The sequence below is a fragment of the Aulonocara stuartgranti genome (assembly GCF_965226115.1).
Source record: "Aulonocara stuartgranti genome assembly, chromosome: 1".
Lineage (NCBI taxonomy): Eukaryota > Metazoa > Chordata > Actinopteri > Cichliformes > Cichlidae > Aulonocara > Aulonocara stuartgranti.
This window is the reverse complement of record NC_138939.1, coordinates 3,693,587-3,718,329: the sequence shown is the minus strand read 5'-3', so window position 1 is coordinate 3,718,329 and position 24,743 is coordinate 3,693,587. Positions and strand designations below refer to the sequence as shown.

Genomic DNA, 24,743 nt, shown 5'->3' with positions numbered 1-24,743 from the left:
TCATCTAGAGAGATCTATCTATATATCTATAGATCTATCTATAGATATATCTATATATCTATAGATATATCTATATATCTATATAGATATCTATATATCTCTAGATATATCTATATATCTCTAGATATATCTATATATCTCTATAGATATCTATCTCTATAGATATCTATCTATATCTATCTCTATAGATATCTATCTATATCTATCTATATAGATATCTATCTATATCTATCTATATAGATATCTATCTATATATATCTATCTATATATATCTATCTATATATATATATCTATCTATATATATATATATATATCAGTTACCCACAGAGTTAAAAGCCAGGGAATAAAAATAGGTTTTTAAAGACTTAAAACTGGCACTGATGCAGCCTGTCTAATATGGAGAGGAAGGTTATTCCAAAGCATCGGTGTAGCAACAGAGAACGCTCGGTCTCCTCTAAGTTTCAGCCGTGACTTTGGGACCGAAAGCAGCAACTGCTCAGCTGACCGAAGGGAACGAGTGGGGACGTGGGGCTGTCAAATAAACAGGTGCCAGACCATTTTAGAGATTTAAAAACCAATAAAAGGACTTTAAAACGGATCCTAAATTCAATAGGAAGCCAGTGTAAAGAGGCCAAAATCGGAGTGATGTGATCAAATTTCCTTCTGCCAGATAAAAATCGTGCTGCAGCATTTTGCACTAATTGCAATTGGACAAAGTGCCCTGCCCAACCCCTATTAAAAGAGAATTGCAATAATCTAAACGTGAGGTAATAAAGGCATGAATAACACTTTCCAAGTCACGCTTGGAAAGAAAGGGCTTAACCTTCGATAAACGTCTGAGGTGATAAAATGCTGATTTTACCACGCCGTTTACGTGGTCATCAAAGGTAAGTGCAGAATCAATTTTAACTCCGAGATTTGTGATCAAACTCTTTAGTTGGGAAGTCAAAGCTGCAAGATCAACATCCAGAGTATGAGAAGAACGATTTGGGCCAAATAAAATCGCTTCTGTCTTCCGATCATTAAAATTTAAAAAGTTTTTTGCCATCCATGCTTTGACATCAGTAAGGCAGTCAAGCAGAGGTCCAGTTGGGAGACTATCAGAATGACTAAAAGGTAAGTAGAGCTGGCAGTCATCTGCGTATAGATGGAATGGCACTTTATGTTTCCGGAAAATCTCGCCAAGAGGCAAAAGGTACAACGAAAACAATAACGGCCCAAGAATAGATCGCTGTGGCACACCCCAAAGCAGAGGGGCCACAGAGGATGAAGCCGACCCCAACTTAACACAAAAGGTCCCATTTAAGAGATAGGACTTTAACCACAAAAGTGCCGAATCATCGTCATCAGTTGTTACTTCTTCAGATCTGATTGGCTTATCTCCATTTAATTACACCTTTGTTTGCTTGTAGATAAATTACGACCTGGATAAAGCATGGCACACATGGAGGCTGTAACTTTACCTGTTCAGTATAGTGTCGAGCCGCCACCCACGTCAGCTTCTCTTTACTGTAAAACTGGTGCTTCACCTCAAAGAAGGCCAGTCTGTGGGACACAAACATGACGAATGTCAAACAGAAAGTTTTACTGTGACAGACTCAGCAAACAGCCGTCCCCTACTTTACGGCCCTCAGCGCATCTCTCTAATGCCGCCGCAGCAGCGGCGAGAGTCTCACTTGAAGATGATGTCGTCGACGTCGGTCAGCGTGGCCCCGATGCTTTTCAGCAGCAGGTTCAGAGACTGAATGGCTTCCGTCTCCTCAACCAAGTCATCACCGCTGGAGCCCAGAGACAGACTGAGATGGAGCTGAAACAAACACACGAACACCAAGATGGAAACACAACCTTGACCCAGTGACGACACTGGGCTTATTTTGAATCCAAACATTCATCTGGTTGACTTAACGATTTAAGCTGTTTTTAAATATAAGTGAAAAGGAGAGCTCAGACTGTGCGTCTTCACCTTGATGGGTGAGATGTGGAAGTATTCGAAGTAGCTGAGACCAGATGCGTCAGTCCGCGACGCCTCCATCAGCTCGGCCTGCAGGCCCTGCAGATCTTGCTCTATCAGCCCAGACTGAAACACAGACACACCTCAAACGCATGAACCCTCTGTGTGTGGTTCATGTTGGCACTTTTCACATGTTAGAAGCAGCTCTACCTTCTCGCTGTCGGCCTGGGGGTCTGCAGCAGGAGTGAACAGAGCCAAAATGGCTCCCAGGAAACCCTGATCGATTTTTACTGCCATCTCCTGGACCAAAGCCATGAAATACCTGGAGAACACAGACAAGCTCAAGACAAGCTGACAATCTTTTCCTTAATCCCATCTCTGTGCTTACCTCTCAAAAACAAGTAAGTGTGGCTTTTTCCACACACGAAGGATTTGGACTTCAGCAGGGTTGTGGTTTTAAACACCCTGCAGGTCTTTAGGTGAACTGGTTCTTACTCACTTGAACTGCATGACGTTGCTGTGCTGGTTGAACCTGGTGATGATGGACACGTCAATGAAGGGCTTTGGCTCTGTGGAGACAGAGAGCGGAGTTAAAGACGCTCGGCTCACCGTGAGAACGGTCAGATCAAGAGTTTGATCGAAGCTATGAAGAAGTTAATAAAAAGACTCCACCTGTGTCCAGAGCGATGGACTTTGGAGGAAGAACTGGATTGAAGACGATGGGGAAGATGGCACCTGGAAGCTGATTGTCCACCTGGACACAGAATGATGCCAGTCATACAAGAGTGTGTATTTCTGTGCAGGTGTGTATGCATCGTGGTGTGTGAGTGTTTACCTGCAGCCAGTGCAGCTGAGCTCTCAAGCTGCGCTGATGCACCGACTGCTTGAACTCCACTTGGATCCCAGACAGGAAGTTCCTCCTCACTTGGCAGGAAAACGGCTGACGCATCATCATGGTGGCCCCACTGAGGTTCACCTGAGAGCCAGTGACATCACAGCTTCCCTCTCAGCTCAGTGGACAATTGAAATTTAAATTGTGTGTGTATTTTTTGGGGGGTGGGCGTGTTTCAGGTGCACGTTGACCTCTCACCTCCAGGTTCTCCAGTCTGATCCAGCCGCCGGCGGACTTCCCACTCAGCTGATTCTGGTAGGCTTTCTCCAGCAGGCTGATGTTCTTGTTATTGAACGGCTTCCAGCGATTCTTTGGCTTCATTTCCCAAACAACACCTGAGCTGTGATACAAACACACATGTAATGCTGTAACACGCTTGTGATTATGTGTTGATGTTGCTCCAAGCGGTGTGCTAGGAAGCAAGATTCAGTGGGTATGATCATCTCCAGTGGGAGCTGGTCTGCACAAACAGACGTGTGCAGGAGCAGCAGCTCTACTTAGAGCTCCTCTAAAGTGCAGCCTCTCTATGTGGGAAGCTCATTTCACCCACTCATATCTGTAACCTTCTTCTTTTGGTCACTACCCAGACCTCCTGACCACAGGTGAGGGTTGAATGTATATTGACTGATAAAGAAGTTCTCTTTTCACCACAACAGTCCAGTACAATGGACACATTACTGGCCTTCTCCATCTGTCAATCTCACGCTCCACTTTCCTGTCACCTATTACCAGGATTGTAAGGATATCTGAACTCCTGTGTTTGGGTCAACAGCTATCCCAGTCCAGAGGGAGCAATCCACCGCTTAACATCTGCAAATAATTTAAACCCTATATAAACAGCTCTAAGGTGCAGCGGTAAAAAGAGAGCTGAACCTAAAAGTGTAGATAAAAATATACTGGCTAGTCCTGCTTGTTATTCCTACTCTCACCTATGTTCATAAGCTGTAACTGGTCACAGAAAGCAGAAGCTGACGAGAACAGGCAGCAGAATTCAGCTTCCTCCCAATGGGCGAGGAGCTCAGTTATTTAGGAGAGGCTAAAAGTAGCTATTTCTTCTCCAACAGTGCTACTTTAGTCAGCTGGGAGTGGTTCAGGCAGCTGACTAGCAGGCCTCCTGGATGCCTCCAAGGTGAGGTGTGTCCAGGCATATCCAGCTGGGAGATGACCCTGGGACAGACCCGGGACACGCTGGAGTTATTACGCCTCTCTAAGGACTCAGTAACGCTTCATTATCCCCTCAGAACAGCTGGAGGAGGCTGTGGAGAGGGAGGTCTGGGCATGCTTTCTCTGTCACCCAGATCTGGATAAATAGCAGGAAACTTGCAGCTGTTACATTGTGAATAAAACTAAAACAAAAAAGTAGAAGATTTTTTCTGCATATCTTGGTTGCATTTTGCTCCTCTGGACCTAAATGAGATGGCACTCATCTAGCCCATTTTTAAGGAAGAAGAGTCCATTTACAATCTCTTCTTTATGAGAACACAGACTGATTTTAAGATAAAAATGTGTTAGTCAAGAAAGCAAATAGCTAATCTCACACTGTAGACGAAGCCTGGAAATGTGACCTTGCTTTGCTGTAAACTGCTCTGGTAATGTGATAGTGTTTACCTGGTGATGCCAATGTACGCGATCTCCTGCCGCTTGCTGTTGTTGATCAGCGACAATCCAAGGTTTTGCAACAAAACTTTTACTTCCTGATCGGACTGTTCAAGCTCCTCAGCCTGACGAGCCTTTGTCACCACTCCAACGTCCTCAGTAAATATCAGCACCCGCTGGCGTCCGTCCAGGAAGGAAGCCCAGTGGATCTGAGACTGGCTGTCGTAGGAAAACTGACCAAAATCATCCTAAATGAACACAGACAGACTGTAAAGAAACTGATGTGTTTGTATTCTGGGTTTCATGAAGTTTGTGGGAAGCAAACACAAGGAGCATATTGTTATTGCTATATCCTCCAGTTTGACTGTAATAGTACCATAACTAAAGATATTCAATAGGATGTGAAAATAGCAACAGAGACGCTAAAAGTCATCAGGAATATGTGTACAGAGGGGATCTACATCAGTAAAAGAAGCCTCAGTTCCCCAGACTTCTCTACAATCAGATGTCTTGTAGCCAGAGTGGTTGCCTCCTGATGGCCAGAAAATCAAGGTAATAATTAATTAATAATTAAGGTTGTAAAAGCAACTAAATGTAAACGAAAAACAAAACATTTTGGTTACATAAAATTAAATTAAAAACTAGACTTTAAAAAAATTTAAACCAAGAAATGATTTTGCGAACTTGGCAAATTAAAATAAAAATATTATTTTTTTCCTAGTTTGAGCTTCTATTACGTTTTTAGTTGTTTGCCGAAAAATTTATTTGCCTGATGAAGGATTGATGTATTGAGATTCTGGATGTCTGTCTTGGCTCTGACGTGTGTTCTCCAAACAATCATAATTACAACAACAAGAACAACAACAACACTGAAACTAATAAAAATGAAACTACAACTAAACATTTTCAAACAATAAAAACTAAACTGGAACGAGAAACTCAATCTGAAAATCAACTAAACTAGACTGAATTAAAAACAAAAAGCTAAAATGAAATAAACTAATTAGAAAATACAAACTCATTGTTTAGATCATAAATCTACACTAATCTTTTATATAAAGTAATTGATCATTTTTCTCAGTACAACAGCAGTGGCTGAAATAAATGGTTTTTCTGGTTCCTCAGGGTTCCAATTTTTGGTCCTTGACATTTTCAGGTTTGTTACATTAGATTTCTTCGGTCACAACAAACTGAAAAATTATTTTTCAGAGGATGAGGTTCAGCTGTTACAAAGACACAAAGGCATAGTAATATCTGGCCCTTCCACTATTAATTAATCAGAGAGTTTCTGCTGTTTTCTGTGGGAAATCTTTTGATATGCGTTTCATCAAACCTCAATAGCAACTAAACAAAGCTCGACCTCCAGAATTGTCTCACCATGACACACAACAGTGTCTTCTTACAAAAAAAATGCAGATACGAGATTGTGTGTGAGTCTGACCTTCAGCAGATCCAGCTCTCCTGAATGATCCCGGCATTCCCAACGAAGCATGCGGACTCCTGTTGGGTCGTCCCACGCAAACCGTCGAGTCTCGCTGGGTTTCAACGCATGAAAGACGGATGAGCCGCTGAAAAGAAATGGCAAGTAGCTGGGTTTCCACCAAGGTGTTTCACAAAGAGAAAATTAACTGAAATACAAATTTGTCAGGGAACTGACATGGAGTGACAACCAGAAACACAGAAAACAGGCAAAAAAAGCCTTTAAGAGCTTTTTTTGTGGCCAAAAACCTGGAGCACCTCCAAGAATGCAGAAGTTAAGACAGAGTGAACCGTGTCAGATGAAAAAGTTACAGCTTTTAAACTCTGATAGGCTATAAAATAACATATATGTAGTAGTGTGTTGACCTCTGACCTCTGTTTATAGCTGATGGTAGCCCAGGGCGTGTGGTTAACCAGCAGGGCAGGAGCTGCTCCTTCATAATAATCACTGAAGCTGATGACGGTGGAGTGATCGGAGAGGTTGACGTCCACGATGATCCCACCGCACTGAAACATACACGCATTTAAAAATCTCCAAAATGTACTAAACTGTGAGAGTTCGTCCAATGTGTCTGGTCTAATGCACACTAACCATTTCCATTTTTAGCAGGGTGCCGTTGTCCTGTTTATTGAAGAAGAAGGATTGGGAGGTGGATTCAGACCCGACAACACGGACACACAACTTTCCCGAGCCATTCTCCGGCCACAGAGGGAGACACTGCGCCACAACAATCGAATTATGAGAATTATAATAACATAAGGAGTTTGGCAGTGACAATAAGGAAGACAGGTCCCTACAGCCTGTCTGTTCTAAAACTAGAAATTCATTCACCTCGGTGGAAGAGATGTAGTGCCACTTGGTTTGGCTGCTGACTTCTCCCACTTCTAGTTCATAAGACGACTTGTTGACCAGAGTGTAGAAAGGACTCATGGTGACGATCCTGGTTAGTTTAAAACTGCTCATCTGAATACTAACACCCACCTGCACACAGAGACAAGAAGCATGAAACTAGATCAGCTCACAGCTGATGATCATTTTAATCAACCCAGGAGAAGAATGTGACACATTCAAAAGCTCCACAACCAGCCTGGTCTAATCCTCAGAAAGACAAAACAGGTTAAACAGTTTGATTAAAAGAGAAAAAGAGTTACCAAGAAGTCCATGTGGTTGGCGGGACAGCGAACGCAGCCATAACTTCCCACTGTGTCCAGAGAGAACCCGTCAGACCAGGAACTGGTGGAGACGCAAAGCTGGAGCTGATACAAAACATCAATGTGCAATAAATAAACATTTTACATATTACAGAAAATGTCTGGCTTTGTTTTTATCGTCAAAAAAAAAAAATAAAAATAAAAGAGTTAAAAAGGAAGCAGTGATCAGAAAATAGAGGTCTGACCAGATCTAAATATACAGGAATAAAAAAAACGTACCTGGAAGCTTATAAAGCATACAGGCTCGGATTGTGAAAACTTTGAACGACTTGTTTAAAGTCTAAAGAAGAAAGGCTGGACATGTGTGTCCAGGTGTTTCTCACCTTGCACTTGCTGAACATGTTTTTCTTCTTGAAGGAGAACAGGATGATGTCTCTGTAGTCGGCCGGGTGCTTGACGGAGATGTCCTCGGCTTTGTACTGGAGCACTCGAGACGTTTTGTTGATGATCCAGTACGGACTGAAGAGCGACAGCAGCAGGCGGCTCGCCGTCCTCGTCGCATGGACGTTAATGTCCACAGTCATGTTTATGTCCGAGTCGCAGGTGAGACATATGACCAGGAACTCGGGCATTTCCTTTTCAATCCGAATGTGTCCGTGCCAGTCGCGTCCTTGATACCTCATCAGCACCAGCGACACGATCTCGCCTGAGACACGAGCGTTCAGGAGGTCTGACGTGCTGCCTTCACGGAGCTCGCAGCTGTCTACTGAGCTCTGGGGATGCAACACGCCAGGTCCGATCAGGTTATTTTAGATCAGGTTAGTTTTCATTGGCTTATAAAATAATAAAACATTTCTAACAAACAGACTCTTTATTATTGCATTGCTAAACCTTGATGGAGCTGTTAGGGTTACCTCCATCATGTAGCGAATGGTGTATGGCAGCAGGTTGCGTAGGGTAGCCATAGGATGGAGATGGATGACATAGGCGGGGTCCCAGTCCTCCTCTCCACAGCTGGTGATGTGTCGCAGGTCATCGGGGACGGCCAAAGTGCTGACCATGAGCGGCAGCAGGCTGCTTTCGGATGCGGGACACTGAAGCATCGACCCCACCTCTGAGCTACAGTGCACCTGCTCCTTCCAGGATATGCAGGTGGAAGATGGCGCGTACTGACCTGTCAGCTCTCCTGCTGGCTGCAAAAACAGCTGAGATCTGGAGGAAAGAGGAAGTAAAGACTCTCACCACCTCCGGAAGTTATGACGAGGCACCTGGAGCTGCTCAGATCCACAGGAACTCACAACAGCACCCAGAGAGTTTCAGGGACAAGATTGCACTTAAAGTGTCACAAATTCAGTTTGGAAAAAAGGATCTGCAACCAGAAGCTCGCCCATGTTGGCAAACCCTAAATTTGTAGATGTTCAGAGCAGCAGAGGATGTCTTTTATTGAGACAATCATCAAATCCACAAAGACTACGACTATACTAACAAACAGTCTCTCGAACACCTGAAGAAGGTGGTGTGATTCTACCTGTAAGTTTCTAAGGTGACATGAAACTCCGTCTTGGGTTCGGCCTGTCCAATAACCTGCAGAGCTCTGGTTTGTGGAGAGTACTTGAGGATGGTGAATGGCACTGAGAAGTGATTCTTTATCTAAAAACACAAACAAAAGTTGCCTCTAAATAAACCTGTCCTGCTTTTCTAATCACAATATCGGCTTTATTTAGAGCGTCTGTGGTTCAGACCTGCAGCGGCGAGCGAACCGTGATGACCTTGTTGCCTTCGTTGGCGTCAATCTGCAACAGCACAGATATGGCCTCCTGCAGATTCGGGCCGCGGATGTTGTAGAGGCGTCGACCCGGTTTGTCCACAGGGATGTTGGCGATCTCGCTGTATCCTGAGGGCACTGTATGGGGAGAGAAATAACACATCTCCAATCGCAAGCTTAGCATAAGACAACGCGCAGCACCAACAGAGAACGAGTGGGAACGTCTGACCGATGGTGAGGTTGAACAGGCAGCTCTCTTGCCGCTGGAGAGCTGAAAGTTTGCCTCTGGATGTTGGTTCGAACATTGAGTGCTCCAGTTCCATGTTCTGATCCACCGGCAACTCGTGGAGCTTTCCCTGCCCCGCAGATCCCACCAGTCTCAAGTTAGCACTGTGCTCCACAATGAAGGGAATTCCCAGAGAGTTTCTAATAGTGAATGGCGCCTTCTCCTTCAGAGAGTAATCAAAGGTGGAAGTCGTTCCCTCCGAGAACGCCTGATCAAAACACAGCAAAGGAAAAGGGCACTCAGTGATTCAACGAATTAACACTTTTTCAAAAAGTCAATTAGAAGTGATATTATAGCATCAGTCAGACACAAACTGAAGCTATTCTGTACCTTGGCGAGGTTTTGGAAAACGTTGAGGCAGCACTTGGAGATGGTGACATTCATGGTGTCTTTGGAGCAGATGTTAACGACAGTGCGAGGTTCAGGAAGGAATATGAAGTCATCTCCGTGAACAGGGCTTTTGTCATGGATTGGGTTGTTCTTCATCTGCAGGAGCAAAAACAGCATCACTAAGTTCATCAGCCTCATTCCACCTTTAAATGGCAGATTACAGACGTGCCGTTAAACTCTTACACCTGTAATATTAAGGTCGGTCTATTCCAAGAAAAAAGAAAAAAAAGAAAAAGAAAGGGTGGGTGGGGGGGGGGGGGGGTTGGAAATGAGCCACTTGGATGTTTTATATGAGGAACACAAAAATGTCTTTGACATAAAACTATTCACAGACAAAACACTTCAGGGAATTGCTTTGCTGTGGGACATTCACTGGAGTGGGACATTGTGTAGCTGTCATAATAATCACACAAAGTTCATTAAGAGCAAGCTTCGCTGCTAGCAGCTTTACCTCGAACTCCAGGTTCCACCTTCGTCTGCCGCCGTCGACTCGTTCCAGCAGAGGCTCCCACACCGCGTGGGTCTCATTAAAGTAATTCACCTGGGAACAGATGACACACTTGGTTTTTTTTCACTGAGCACAGCAGCTGCGATAACTCAGCTGTCAGAGAGATTTTTGTCTTTCTGGAATATATCAGCCTATCCCTTCCAGTGGCGTCAACACCTTCGGTGGTAGGATGAACACATGAATAATGTTCTTAAATACTCCTCAGCTAAAACTAAAGTTAGGAAAAAAAAAACAAACTAAAGTTAGGAGCCTTGAATATATGACACGAGTTTCAGGATCAGGTCTGAATCCAGGTTGAGTTCTTACTTCAAGCGTCATATCAGCTCTCAGCTGTGGCAGCGAAGACCAGTTTTTGGCTGAACCATTGAAGGAGGACTCGGCCAGCAGCAGAGGGACTGTTCGATGACCCAAACCGGACTCCAGAGTCACCTGTACAACCTGAGGGCCAACAACAGCTCGTCAAAAAGAAGCAAACCTTCTTTAAAGTTTTACAATGAATGTTCTGCGAGGACGCTGTGGTACCTTGACTTCGACGCCAAAGCTCTCCCCTTCATTTCGTCCGTCCGGTTCTCTGAAGCTCTCGGTGACCTCGGTGGCCTGGTCCACTCCCAGGAACCAGTAGTTACAGTTGTAGATGTTCATGACCGACCACAGGTCACTGACATCGGGCTTCGATGCCTCGCACTGTTGATCCTTCTGCTTTGCCGTCATGGCGGCTGTTATCGTTGTCACTGTGTTGAGGATGAACGGTGAAATCTGCAGATGAAAGACACACTGGTGATGAGTTCACTGACAGTCGGGAAATCACCGCGAGTCCAGAGAAGCAACACAGAGTCTCCAACATATGTCAGTGTGATTTCTAAATCCATAAATAAATACCTTAATTATGATTTCCTCCACTGTCACGGAGCCCCTCAGTGGCTGATTGGGGTGAGCTTTGGTTTCCAAGGTGACCGAACAAGGTCTCAGTACCTTTTGGATAGAGCCAGACTGATACCTTTAATCACGTTTGTTCATCTCTCATTACTTACAAGACCACTAACACATCACATTTTCTTCCCCTACAGTAAGACACTTTTTCAGTTAATCTGTTACCCGACTCATATTTTTAAGGGTAATGCAGTAAAAATGGTTTTACTCCCAGTCGTTTACTACCCAAAACGCTATGGGTTTAAATGTGTCTGACATATCAAAAAACACAAAGCAGAACTGATATAACAGTGAGTGAAAGGTTCTCTCTGAAGAATCTACAGACTGCAAAAAACAAGCACACTCTTACGGTGGTGACAGCCTTGTCCTCTTTGTTTTGGATGAAGGGGCAGGCGAGGACCTTCAGCTCCCTCAGGCTGGCTCTCATGTTCTGTGTGCCGTCCTCCTCGGCCTGTAGCGTGAAGTCGCACTGAAATGAGGCCACGAGAGCTGGGGCGTCGGCCTTCATCAGGTTGGCCACGAACACCACCTCTGGGTCCACCACCACTGCTCGAAGTCGAGTCTTCACTGTGGAGGCTGCAGAGAGAAAACAGTCTTGTGATGGTTTTTCTTTTTTTGTTTCCGTTCTCGCTTTGTGATTCTGAATGGTCGTCTTTAGCTTGACTGAGAAGCTCTGAATACTTGGAAACATCAATTTTACAGTTTTATACAGTAGATATACTCAATCCCCCCCCGCCTCTCCGGTTGGGGTCTGGTGTCCCGATCTTACCAGTCTTGGGGTCGGCTCGTGGTTCAGTGGTCTGTCTCAGCTGCAGTCTGTCGCTCGGTGCAGAGGTGGCGGGCGGAGCCGAACTCTGCGGCAGAGCCTGCAGGAAGAAATCTCCGACGGCCATCAGAAACTCCACGCTTGCACAGAGATAGAGCTTCTGCAGAATGGCCACCACCTCCCGTTCTGCTGCGCTCTGCCGGTACGTCACGTCGATCGTGACCCCAGAGCTCTCTTCGTCTCTCTGCCTCACCATCCTGCAGCAAGTTAACACAATGTGTGATCACTGACCGAAAACTCTCATCTAAACCACTTTGGTAGCAAGAAACTAAACTGCTTTCCATATGGATCATATTCACTGTGCAGTGTGATCTGACTGTTTCTTCTTCTTCTCTGAAAAACAACTACAGACTATTTGATGAAGAACTCCATCAGTGATTGATCACGTCATCAACAAAACAGTCAGACAGACAGAAAGCAGAGATCATTTGACTTACCGCGAGGTGACCCTCTCCATGCCGGTCCTCAGGTCGTCCAGTGTGCAGGCAGTCAGCACCGTGCTCACCTCCATGCTGCCATTATTTAGGATCTTCCCTGAAGTTTTTAGCAAGTGTAGGGCAAATTCTCCCAGTCTGAGGTCCTGCTGGTTCTGGAGATCTGAGGACTGGGAACAGGGACAACAGTCAGGAAGAATAACTAACACTTACTTGCTTACTCCAACCACTGGACGAATAGCGTCCCCCAGATATCAGTTTCTTTTCACGTCCTTGTTGTTTCTAACTGACCTGTTTGGGGTCGAGGTACAGAACCAGACCAAGAGACTCGATGTTGAAGTTAAACTTGACAGTCTCCAAAGTTTCATCGTCCTCTTCACTGTGGCTCACAGTCATCTTTCCAGAACCACCTGAGCAATCAGGACAAAGATCACATCAACAAAACGGCAAGAAAGCTTAAAGTGGATCTATTACACTCATTAACAATATTTTTATTCTTGGACTTTCGAGCAGCCTAGCTTGATTTAGGGTTCAAAATAATCCTGGTCTATCTTATATCAGATACATGTCAGCGCTTTGAGTACTCTGGGAGAGTAGAGAAGCGCTATATAAGAATCAGTCCATTTACCATGTCATCAGTCAGACACAGAAACCAGACAAATATCAGGGTTCAACTCTGGATGAGTGAAGATCTGAACATAAACTCAATCGGACCTGTCGGGGTGGCTCCAGCTGCTCGGACCTGCAGACTGGTCTCCTGCCGGGCTGCGGCGGGCTCCGGGCTTCCGGCCTCTCCCAGATTCTCCATCAGGATCCTGAGCACCACCTTCAGGTCGTCTTGACTGAGCTTCACCTGCACAGACGCATCAGTCACTACTCAGTCTGTCTACAGCTGTGACTAGAATGAGGCTACGGCTAAAGGCTGCTAGCCTAGCCTAAACCTGCGTCCTTATTGGAGGTGTCTACGCAGACTACAGACCACAACAAACAAACTGCATCCAGCTTCCAAGTAAAAGACGAGACCAGCAACAATATAACTCTACAGAGAGGCCTGTCCTCAGGGGAAACTGTACCTTTGGTGGTTTACTTGTCGACTGGTTGTAAAAACAAGAATAAAATCATTAGTGGAATTTCTGACACATTTTATTCTATTGAGGAAGATTATTACATACGTCTTAAAACACCAACCATACTGTACAGCTACTCTGTTTTTATATCGTCTTGTAATCTGGGAAAGATTTTTGGTTACAAGTTTAATAATGTAACAAGCATACATGTTAACTTCCTCTTCCTCCTACCTTCATGGGTTTCAGATCTCCATCGATCTCCACAGCAGCCATCTTCTTGTACCAGGAAGCTGCCAGGTTTCTCTTGATGTTCAGGTGCAGGTTGACCGGTTCAAGCAGCTCTCTGCTAGGTTGGTTTGAGTCAGGCTCTAAGCAGGTCCTGGGCCACAACAGGAAAGACTCAATGTGCTTACAGGAGAAACGAATCAAAGTCTGCATATAAAAACAAAAGCTTCCCCATCAAAGCTTTCTGCTTCTGCACCTTTTTTTCAAGCATGACCACAATATCCTTGGAATTCCTGATCTGACTACTTGCACATGCAGTTTCATCCTTTTTCTCAGATTGACCAGCAAATTTCACTGTTTTAACACAAAGGAGAGGCGCCAAGATTCAGGTGGCCAGATTGGGTCTTCCTTCCTGCACGTCTGTGGAGGTTCTCAGTTATTAAAGGTCACGGTAGTCTTAGGAGCTTAAAAAGACATTGAAACCTCTCGCGTCTTATCCAAGAGGTTTCCTGCAGCTTTAAAACTTTTAAAAACTGAAGAAGCTTCTTGGTGAAACAGACTTAAAGTCCAGTTGCATCTTTTTACGCTCCTGAGACTTCCTTTAAGGTCCTATTCTAAGAACATCATTACTGACATTAAGGATTTCAGTCTTCAGGTTCTTTCATTTCACTTTGTAAAATCTTAATCAACACCATTAACATTTCTGACTGTGGATCAAGTCTGTGAGGCTTTGTTTCACTGACCTGGAGAGTTTCACCTTCGTCAGCTGGACGTCCATATTGTCGATGACGGCTGGCAGCGGACATCCTGTGACATCCAGCAGAGAGAAGCTGTTCCCAACAGTAATCAGACCCAGGTCCACCTCCAGAGCGTTGTTGGAGGTGGAGGACTGTGGTATGATGATGACTGGGGCCTTAAGGTTGATGTCCATGGACAGACGGAAGCTCTTCTGGGCAAAGTCACGTACGCTGGACGCGGCCTTCTCCGCTGCCTGAGCCGTCGCGGCGCTCAGAGCTTCTTTAGCGGTCTGGAAGTTGTTGGTGAAATTCTGCAAGAAAATTTAAAGAGAAAAAAAAAAAGAAAAAAAAAAGAGAGTTTTCTTCAGTCCAGTAGTGACTATTTCATGCACTCTTAGGTGTTTTAAAAACCACTGGATCCAGGTTTCTTTTTGCATTTCTTCTCATTGGCAAAAATTAAAAAGAATAAAAGAAAACTCACAACATTAATACTGAGAAAGAAAAACAAATCAAACTGGGAGGAGGGAACACAAATAACAAACCAGTGCAGGTTTAGCTGCTCGGGTCAAACTAAAAACAGTTCTACAAACTAACTTTCAATCATCACGTGTGACTCACCAGCAGGGACATGAAGAACCTGTGCAGGTAAACCACCTGGATGCAGCCCACGTTTAACTTCACTTTGCCGTCAGTTTTGGAGGTGTCGGCGTAGCCCGCGCCCTCTGTGGCGTTAGGGGTCAGACTCACGCTGAAGCTGAACACCTCGTTACCCACGATGGAGATGGCCTGAAGCATAGTCGGAGGGAAACCGTTAGCTCACACAAGAACACAAACACAAGAGGGCAGGACGATCTAAAGCAGTCCCGGGGTATCAGGGTCTGAAGACGTTATCAGTTTTGACACAATGGAGTGAAGCATTCTTATATAAGACAACTTACTGACCTTCTTGTGGAAGCTTTTGGGATCAACGTTTAGAACAATGAAGTCTCGCATGCCGCCTGATATATGAGTCTGAGGTCCTTGCATCAGCAGCGAGCCATTAATACCTGAGGTACACAGCAGGCGTGTTACATCAGGTTTGGTAGTGAAAACTCACAGAAAACAAAATTCAGCTCCGATTCAGTACCTTGGATCTTGATGTCGGCCATGTTGCACAACTGGTCGCACACTAGGACGTTGAAGGCCCCGAGATCCATGACCACCTTCAGGTCTGTGACCTGAGAGTCTACAGGTGACACCAGGGCAGCTGCAGGAGAAAAATAACACATGACGCTGAGTTTTAAGTCAGACGCACATTGTGTGTGTGGGTGTGTGTGGTACTGACTGGACTTCGCAGAAACCGTCTTATCCTCCGTCTTTGGTCGGACTTCTTTCTCTGGAGACGGAACGCCGCCGCCAGATGACAACGCCGTCGACAGGAAGTTAATGGCTGACAGCAGAGCTTCGGTGTGAAGCATGACGTCGAGTGAGGTGAAAGTCACCTACGACCCAAGAGGAAAGCTGATGCATTTTAGTGGTTCTCAAAAATGTGCAACACCTGGGATGTGTGACAGATCTTAGTCCCGTGGTGCCACGTTCATCACTGGTATTTTATTAAGTTACTTTTCCCCTGTTCTACCTCTCGTCACAAATACAGGTTTTGTTGTTAGACAGCGTAGAGAGACGTTCATAGAAAGAACAGGCTCAAATCTATCAGAACAGGATGACGTGACGTGGAGCATTTTTTGTGTCTGTGTTGTAAATTTGAGTAAAACTTGGGTGATGCAGTGTGAAAATGATTTCTAAATCAGACAAATCCACCTGGTAACACTAGATCTGTGCAAACAGGGCTAAAGCCAAGCTTGCATTTCCTTCAACACGACCATGAGATGTGCAGAGATGATGCTGTACTGATCTGCAGGTGATGAACTATGACTCACATTGATCAGCTGCTCGGTGTTTTTGTAGACGGTGGAGAAGTTTGGTCCGGCACGGTCGGCCTGATGAAACAAACAGGCTGATTAAAAACTGCTGAATCTCAAACCGTCAACCCCACACGTAGTTCTCGCCTCCACCTCCCGTGCATGAACAAGTAATCACATGGTGACCTCACCTTACAATACTCCACTTTGAGCAGTTCAGCTCCAGACTCGACTGAAGAGCTGATGAGGCACAGCGGCTCCCCACTTGAGTCTAAACCAGAAGAGACCAAAGCTGTCACATCATCAACATGTTCGACCGCACATGCACAACCAAAGAAACCAGTACAGACACACTTGTGTCAGTAAACCCTAGTGTGCTGTAACGCTCTGACCTTTGAACTCGAGGCACTTCAGGGCAATTTTTCGGATGTATGTTGCTGCACTCATGTCGTATTTTCTGACTTTTGTGTTAATGCCCATGTGGGCGACGTGAAAGACCAGGAAAGGGGACTCCTTCTGTTCCTTTGGCTTTTTCAGAGTCAGAAGCACCTTAAGAGAAGTAGCAGAAAACACATTTAGATGACAGCAGAGCGCCAACATGTTGGAGCAACAATGAATGCAAAATTTTGTATCTCTTCAGATACAGAATGATCTTTCAGACTCTCTAAAGTCTCCACAGACTGATGTTCTCTTGAAACAGAGGAAAAGTGAGTCAGACTCTGAGCTCTGGCAGATTTCGTACCTCTTCCACTTCAAAGTTGAGGAGAACGCTGATGGTGTTTTCATTCTGAATTCCATTGGTTGCGGCCACAGCACCATTAGATGCTGGTGGTAATGACACCACATCTACCAGCTGCTCTGCAAGCTCTGCTTTCTCTGTGGAAGCAAAGCGGTGATTAAAACACACACGTGTGTTCAGATCTTCTTTTTCATGTCTCACTAACTGAAGTAGCGATCAAGTTCTTACATAAGAACCGTGCGTCATGGCCACTCAAACTCAAACTTTGCTGTGAAAGCGACCCGACTTTAACACTAGTGATAAATGAACTTTTACTGAAATGCTCTGAGGGAGGATGCTCATGCCATCGTGTGTGCAGTTTCAATGCCCAGAAAAAGTAAATACTGGTCTCCACCCACCACCACCTGCCCACCAGATTTGGGTCCCTGCAGCTCTGCCCTTTTGCTGAATGAACCAGACACCATTTTATTGTACAGATGAAAGAAGGCAGTACTAGATATTTGTTTAATTTGCAAGTCATAGAACATAACATGGTTAAAACTTGCTCCTGGGTTCTTCACAGTACTGGAGTAAGGATCTGGTTAAGTCCTTCAGCTGTGTCTGAATTTACAAGCTGAAAATGACTTTTCTCCAACTTATTTCATTTCCCATCATGTGCTGTGAGAGTGAATCACCTTGGGCCACCTGTCTCTTCACATCCATGCTGTGCTCTTTGTTCCCCTCTCCAATGTTCTCTACTAGAATCTTCATCAGTACACCAAGATCTTCCTCACCCAGACTCATCTGATGGATACACAATAAAGGTTTAAGTCTCACTCTGCAGAGTCTGAATCCTGGTTCAGGAAAACAAGAGAGACCTACATTTAGGGACCGGAGCACTCCCTGGACCTGGACTCCGGGAATCTTAGAGAACCAGGAAGCTGCCAGGTTTCGGGTGACAAGCAGCTCTAAGTTGATTGGCTGAAGGATCTCGATGTCGGGCAGAGAGTCTCGCTTCAGTGTGGTTCTGAAAGCACAGTGGAATCTGTTTTTATCTGCTGGACCTTCGTCATGTTTCAGTGCAGCTAAGAGGAGAAACATTTCCCATCAACTGGTGTGTACGAAGACGCCAAGCGATGAAGAGAACTGGATGCAATCAGTGCATTGGTACCATTTCTAAGTCCCAGTGAGGTCTAAACAACCTGAGTTTAGCTGGATTTAAACCAACAAACACAATTAAGCAAAAGCAGAACTGTTTCCAGCCCTGCTCACAGTCAGTGTATTCACATTTCTTATGTTGTTACCTGGACAGTTTCAGCTGCGTCAGCTGGACATCCATCTTCTCCACCACAGCTGGCAGAGGGAAACCCTCCACCGGCTGCAGAGAGAAGCTGTTTCCCACCGTGATCAGACCCAGATCCACCACCACAGCATTACAGGAGGTGGAGGACTGGGGGATGATGATGAGTGGGGCCTTCAGCTTGATGTCCATGGACAAACGGAAACTCTTCTGGGCGAAGTCTCGAACACTCGACGCGGCCTTCTCCGCTGCCTGAGCCGTCGCGGCGCTCAGAGCTTCTTTAGCGGTCTGGAAGTTGTCGACGAACATCTGAAGAACAAAAGCAATCAGGTGTGAGATGACAGACTTGAGTAGACTTAGAGAGACGCCATGAAGGAGCAAGTCAGAGGGCCAATGTGAGGAGTTCACTGTGTGCACAGGTTCATTTCTGTTTCACAAACCTTCACAGGGATATGAACCTCATGCTGATGGCAGGCTTTAAAGTCGCTGCGCTTACACACCAGCTGGCACTTGAAATCAGGAGTTGGAACCGAGACGTGGAAACTACATTAGTTACGTTTTTTGAACATTTTTAATATCGTAAATATTGAGCTGAGTGTAGAAGTTAAAAGGTTCATATCACGACTGACGTATGAAACAAGAATGAAAGTCAAACCCGCTTTAAGGAGACGTCACACAGGCAAAGGTCATGTGACTGACGGGGGGGTGGCAGTGAGGGTGTGGGGGGGGGATAATGAGGGCAGCTGAGTGATTTGCATAGCACATATGGAGGACGTGAGCTCTGATTACTGTCAGATGCTGTGCATGAAAAGCATTCCTTCTTCTGTCATCTCTCCCTGTGTCCGTGCTCACTCTGCCGAACATTCAAACCAGTTGTTTTAACCATCTCCTGGTCTCAGACGGGTGGCGCTCAGGGTTTTGAGTGACTTCCTGTCTCATGTGCTTTGTTTCAGTAACAGTTTGGTGGAAACACGCTCATTGAGGATGATTCTGCTGGACTGTCGGCTATCCTACAAATTTGTAACTGCCTGGATTTCTATGTCACGCAGGTGGGGTTTACTTTTATACTGCAGAAATCAGATTGTTGACACACCCTAAAGACATCCATTAAATTGCACTGACAACGAATATAAACGCACAATATGAGAACTACACCGTACGTCTGCCCTCTTGGCCTGGTTGCTCTTGGAAAAGAGATTTTACCTGGATAAACAAAAGGGTAATGAAATAATAAAAATTAAAAGTAGCGTTTTAGAAAAATGAAAGTGAAGCAAGCCCTACAAGCCAACAGCTATTTTGCAACATTGGGTTGAGCTCAGGCTTTGTAAAAAGACTGAAATGTGTTTCCTGCTTCTTAAACATATGAATAGTTTTCCTTATTTACTTCTTTTGATATTTTAATTTATAAAAATAAACTGGTTCCAAATAGATGATGCATTATAGTCCGTTAATCATCATTCTGTTGATGAGTTGAGGACAATGTGTCATGGGAGGTCAGACGTATTCATATTTTCTAAAGTTATGAAATGAGAAATAAATACAGATGTGATGAGAAGCTGATCAAAGAAAGCATGAGCAGAGAGTATATTTAAAGTTGCCTTTTTGTCACTTCCCTTCTCCCTCAAAGTTAAACCTCGTCATATCGCGCCATTCAGATTAACCCGAGTCTACGACCAACGAGTAGAAGGTAGAGACGGGGGTTAATCCGCTCACAGAGACAGGGTCCCTCTGGGACGTTAAACCTGATGATATTTAAGCTGGTGGTGCAGCGGTGTTGTCGAGTGAAGCTAAAGCAGAAGGTTTTGTGCAGTTCAGAGGTGCATGCTGGATGCTGTACCTCGTCACCAGATGTATACTGAAAGCTAAAAGAAGCCTGCAAGAACAAAACACATCAACAAGACAAGAAAGATGAGAGACAAAGAACTGCAGAGAAAGGTCATGCAACAGGGAACAAGACATCTCTGATTTGACTCTACAGCTACAAACACATCAGAGAAGTTCAGAGTTTAAACTAAAGCTGATTCCCGACGACTGTCCTGCAGACATTACAGTGACAGCTGCAGCCAAAAGCAACTGAACATATAGAGTACAATACAGTTTCATTTCACAGTGACATGGAGCCAATTTCTGTCCATCCCTACTCACACTCACTCATTTCACAGAGGTCAACCACACGGAATGAAATTTGAAATTAACTTATCAAAAGGTTGGAATGGGTTTATAAACCACCATTAAGGAGCAGCAGCGGTTGTGTTCTGGTACGGAGGAGACTTCAAACACTTACAGAGGGAGGTTTAACGGAATAATCTCACAATAAATAAAATCACTTGCATGTATATGAAAAAACTCATTGCTAATTATCTCCTGTTCTTCAGAATGAAAAGGCAAAGCAGAGAATTTTGGAAATTCTGCAAAGAGCTTGAATAGGAAACAGAAGGTTTTTTTTTCTAGCAAGTGAAGCACATAATCCTGATACAGCCGTCTGATAGTGGCATAAACTCTCATGAATGTCTCAGTTCCTGGTAGAATTCAACAAAGGAAAAGTAATCGAGTTTAAAAGAGGCAAAAAAGTACTTTAAGCACTTTAAGTATAAGTACTTAATTGATATCCTAGAGGGCAACTCCAGGCCTCGAGGGCCGGTGTCCTGCAGGTTTTAGATCTCACCTTGGGTCAACACACCTGAATCACAGGATTAGTTCGTTACCAGGCCTCTGGAGAACTTCAAGACATGTTGAGGAGGTCATTTAGCCATTTGAATCAGCTGTGATGGATCAAGGACACATCTAAAACCTGCAGGATACCGGCCACGCTGATCACAGAGTGGCTGAGTGTAGAAGGGCGGAGCCGATTAGATTTGGGCCACAGTGTGTCACAGATAATATAACATAGGTTGATTAGGAAGCATGTCAGACTGTTCACGGTATCCTGCTATGTGCTGCAGACGTCACCTGAAACTGCAGATGTGTGAGCGTGGACTGCTGGATCATAGAGGACATTGGCCACACACAGACAAGGCAAAGACTAGTTCTGTAGTTAGTGACTGTGTTAAGTTGAAGAGCACAGAAACAAAAGCAACACACTCACAACAAATGAAGGAAATTAATACTTCGATATAGGAATCTGAGAAGCCAAATGAAAGAAAGAGCCCACATCACATTTAAACACCGAAATGTGTGTTTAAAAATGAAATGTGTTCAAGACTAGAAGTGTGTGTGTGTGTGTGTGTGTGTGTGTGTGTGTGTGTGTGTGTGTGTGTGTCCATCACATGTGTTTGTGTATTTATACATTAACCTATAAGCACCATCACAATCAGGAGGGCAACCGTAACCAGAAGCCCAACGGCCTCCACACAGAGACAACAGTCATCTGGCCTTTTAGGGGTCGCCTGTGTGGAGGTCAGGGCTGAGTGTGAATGTGCATTTAATGTGTAGAGAAATATGACGCTCCTTACCAGCAGAGACATGAGGAACTTGTGCAGGTAGACGATATGGATGCAGCCCAGGCGCAGGGTGACCTTCCCGTCCACCTTCGACATGTCGCCGTAGCCGTCGCCCTCGGTTGCCCCGGGAAACAGAGAGAGTTTGAAGCTGAACACTTCCTCACCCACGATGGACACTGCCTGCAGGGTGAAGAAAAGACCACAGCGGCACTTTCCATGACTCGAGACAGAGTACAGAACTTATCCTAGTACTAAAAGATCCCAGCTGACTTTTTACAGAAAAACAAAGACACTTAAGTGCACACAAATTTCTAAAGTAGCTTCTTTGTCTGGACTCAAGGCAGAAAGCAGATCTGATCATATATTGTGGCACGTGTACTGTTAGCATGACAGATGCTCAGGCTTCAGACTGCTTGAAAACCTCTGCTTTAGACAGCTAATATTCACTCCTGGGTCTGTACGACATCAGTGAGAATGGATCTCTCTGTTATGGTTGTCTCAGGGAACCAGCTGTGGCTGACAGAACAGCAGCCGGATCCACATGCTGATGCTGTTAAAGCCTTCCTGCTTATGAGAGGCAGAAAGCTGGCCTTAAAGGAAGGGCAGTTAAGCAGCTTGTTATAGGCTCATAAAAGGATACAGGACTTTAAAGTGCGAGTAATAAAAAACAACCTTAGTGGATTTCAAGAATGAAAATATAGAGCTGGAAATGAGTAATCCACTTGAAATCAATGTTAAACATCCTACTTAATGATCTGAGAAGTCTGTCTTTCTACCGCCTTTAGAATAGAATACAATAGAATGCCTTTTATTGTCACTATACACATGTACAATGAGATACAGAGCATCTCCTACTCAGAGCAGACCTGTGGGAAAGCAAGGTGCACAGTTTTACAGCGCTACATAAATAGTATACAAAAATATCACATGTACAAATACACTGTGGAAACAAAGTATTCCAGCAAGTTTTCCTGCTGCGGACCTTTCTGTGGATGGTATTGGGGTTGACGTCTGTGACCACGATGTCTCGCAGCCGTGCGAACACCTCCGTCTCCTTCGGCTGCACCAACACAGACGCGTCGATTCCTGCAGAGAGGTCACATGACCACAATTTATGCTTGATCGTGTGCCGTCAGCGTGCCCGTGCTTTTATCTCTCACTTCAGCTCAAGTGTTCGCACCTTGGACTCTGATGTCAGCGATGCTACGGCGGTCATCACACACCTCCACATGGAAACAACCCAACATGGCGACCAACTTGAAATTGAATATTCCTGCATCCTTAGCTCCTTTAGATACTGCAGAGAACGAGAATCATATCCTGTCACATGAAGATCATTCAAGACACACCTGTAACCAGATGGTTAAGCCTCACCTGTCCGGCTCTTTCCAGTCTTCTCCACCTGCTTTTTGACATCTTTGTCTTTGTCTCCGCTGAACTGTGATGGCATGGCGTTGTTCAGGTAATTGATGGTTGAGAGTAGCGCTTTAGTGTGAAGGAGGAAGTCCAGAGAGGAAAACTCCACCTGAAACAGCAGTAGAGAGACACCTGAGAGGAAGCATGGCATCATGAACCGACTGACTGCGAGCCACTATTTGTTTCAGAGATAAAACATCCAGACCCACACTTTTTAAAGCGCTTCTTGGACAGGAAATAATCCCTGAATGACCAACAAATGTCGAGTCACATGTTTGTGTTGTTTGTATTAAGAACAAAAAAAAAAGTCATAAACTGAATGACTAAATGCTGATTTTAACAGTGGAATAAAAGAACCGCTCGCCCACTCACCTTCAGCGTCTGCTCAGTGTTTTCAAACAGTGTCTGGAAGTTGGGACCGGCGGGGTCGGCCTGCGGCAGCACAGAGACACAAAAACACGTTCAGCGGGTTCATGTTTCTGTTTGCTGGATAAAAGGCCGATTCTGACTATGTTACCGGACTGATAGCGCCAGGCAAAACGATCTGAACTGTGGTGTTCTGAGCCATTTTTGGCCACATCAACACAATCTTCAGTCACACCACGACCCCACTTACTACATGATTGTGACCTGTCCCAAATCTGTGTCTATTATGTGTAAACAGACCTCTCTGCATTCAGTCATACTTGTTATTAATCTCTGTCTCTCTTCCACAGCATGTCTTTATCCTGTCTCCCTTCTCTCTCTCCAACCAATCACAGCAGATGGCCCCGCCCCTCCCTGAGTCTGGTTCTGCCGGAGGTTTCTTCCTGTTAAAAGGGAGTTTTTCCTTCCCACTGTCGCCAAAGTGCTTGCTCATAGGGGGTTCAATTCAATTCAATTTTATTTATATAGCGCCAAATCACAACAGTCGCCTCAAGGTGCTTTATATCATACAGTAGATCCTACAATAATACATACAGAGAAAAAACCCAACAATGAAATGAGCCCCTATGGCAGTGTAAGTGTGTCCATGTCCTAAAATGAGTGAAATATCTGAGGAGCAGGATCACCAGCAGTGAGATCCAGTACTACATGTAGACCAAACAGGTGAGTCTGCTGGTGGTGTGTTTAATCTTACCTTGATGAACTCCACCTTCAGCAGGTTGGTGCCCTGCTCCGAGGAGCTGATCAGGTGGAGAGGCTGTTTTGTACCACCTGAAACAACAAAAACACATTTAAAAAAAAGAACAAAAATATCACGACTACAAATGGAGACTATGAACAGGTACACAACACAAAAGAATTCGTTTAAATTATGATGTTAATAGCATCTGTGCTACCTGGCAGGTCGCAGTAGTCGAGCATGACTCGTTGCAGATACGAGGTGACGCTCAGGTCGAAGCTTCGTTTCTTCCCTTCGGCTCCCAGGTGACAGATACTGAAGGACAGGAAAGTCTTTTCCTGTTCCACCTGCCGGGTCAGCTCCACCAGCACCTGAACACATCGCACGCTGCTCGGTCACACGTTCTCATTTAACACTAGGACACCGCACCCCACCCCCTCCTCATGGGTCGCATGATGACCTGACACGAGAGCCAAACATTCACACACCTCTTTGACTTCAAACTTGAAGTGAACATCAGTGAGATCCTCCACAGTCGAGCGCTGATGATCCTCATCTGTTGATTTCTCACTGGTGTCTTCATCCGAATCTGAACACAAATTACGCACGACAGCATCAGTCACAG

At 44.9% G+C, this 24,743-nt stretch overlaps 1 protein-coding gene across 3 annotated transcripts in view; it reads right to left on the bottom strand.

Moving 5' to 3' along the window:
• vps13c (vacuolar protein sorting 13 homolog C) overlaps positions 1–24,743 on the bottom strand; it is a 59,631-nt gene that overhangs the window by 17,223 nt on the left and 17,665 nt on the right. For all 3 annotated transcript variants that reach the window (XM_082529252.1, XM_082529253.1, XM_082529254.1), the window contains 50 exons: positions 24,607–24,707; positions 24,336–24,489; positions 24,134–24,210; positions 23,386–23,445; positions 22,972–23,122; positions 22,778–22,894; positions 22,580–22,683; positions 21,610–21,777; positions 18,162–18,466; positions 17,740–17,884; positions 17,553–17,661; positions 16,882–17,015; positions 16,532–16,688; positions 16,331–16,410; positions 16,158–16,217; positions 15,563–15,719; positions 15,365–15,484; positions 15,181–15,284; positions 14,857–15,024; positions 14,245–14,549; positions 13,508–13,655; positions 12,924–13,062; positions 12,501–12,619; positions 12,213–12,379; positions 11,719–11,972; positions 11,299–11,525; positions 10,899–10,991; positions 10,542–10,775; positions 10,326–10,457; positions 9,963–10,052; positions 9,452–9,607; positions 9,065–9,329; positions 8,813–8,973; positions 8,599–8,720; positions 7,985–8,282; positions 7,454–7,843; positions 7,071–7,175; positions 6,751–6,900; positions 6,511–6,636; positions 6,292–6,425; positions 5,881–6,007; positions 4,452–4,687; positions 3,042–3,183; positions 2,787–2,927; positions 2,624–2,705; positions 2,451–2,520; positions 2,162–2,273; positions 1,964–2,077; positions 1,677–1,807; positions 1,464–1,545 (listed from right to left, as the gene is read on the bottom strand). In XM_082529252.1, the coding sequence (XP_082385378.1) occupies positions 1,464–1,545; positions 1,677–1,807; positions 1,964–2,077; positions 2,162–2,273; positions 2,451–2,520; positions 2,624–2,705; positions 2,787–2,927; positions 3,042–3,183; positions 4,452–4,687; positions 5,881–6,007; positions 6,292–6,425; positions 6,511–6,636; positions 6,751–6,900; positions 7,071–7,175; positions 7,454–7,843; positions 7,985–8,282; positions 8,599–8,720; positions 8,813–8,973; positions 9,065–9,329; positions 9,452–9,607; positions 9,963–10,052; positions 10,326–10,457; positions 10,542–10,775; positions 10,899–10,991; positions 11,299–11,525; positions 11,719–11,972; positions 12,213–12,379; positions 12,501–12,619; positions 12,924–13,062; positions 13,508–13,655; positions 14,245–14,549; positions 14,857–15,024; positions 15,181–15,284; positions 15,365–15,484; positions 15,563–15,719; positions 16,158–16,217; positions 16,331–16,410; positions 16,532–16,688; positions 16,882–17,015; positions 17,553–17,661; positions 17,740–17,884; positions 18,162–18,466; positions 21,610–21,777; positions 22,580–22,683; positions 22,778–22,894; positions 22,972–23,122; positions 23,386–23,445; positions 24,134–24,210; positions 24,336–24,489; positions 24,607–24,707 (7,523 nt within the window). The remainder of the gene's footprint in view (positions 1–1,463; positions 1,546–1,676; positions 1,808–1,963; positions 2,078–2,161; positions 2,274–2,450; positions 2,521–2,623; positions 2,706–2,786; positions 2,928–3,041; positions 3,184–4,451; positions 4,688–5,880; positions 6,008–6,291; positions 6,426–6,510; positions 6,637–6,750; positions 6,901–7,070; positions 7,176–7,453; positions 7,844–7,984; positions 8,283–8,598; positions 8,721–8,812; positions 8,974–9,064; positions 9,330–9,451; positions 9,608–9,962; positions 10,053–10,325; positions 10,458–10,541; positions 10,776–10,898; positions 10,992–11,298; positions 11,526–11,718; positions 11,973–12,212; positions 12,380–12,500; positions 12,620–12,923; positions 13,063–13,507; positions 13,656–14,244; positions 14,550–14,856; positions 15,025–15,180; positions 15,285–15,364; positions 15,485–15,562; positions 15,720–16,157; positions 16,218–16,330; positions 16,411–16,531; positions 16,689–16,881; positions 17,016–17,552; positions 17,662–17,739; positions 17,885–18,161; positions 18,467–21,609; positions 21,778–22,579; positions 22,684–22,777; positions 22,895–22,971; positions 23,123–23,385; positions 23,446–24,133; positions 24,211–24,335; positions 24,490–24,606; positions 24,708–24,743) is intronic.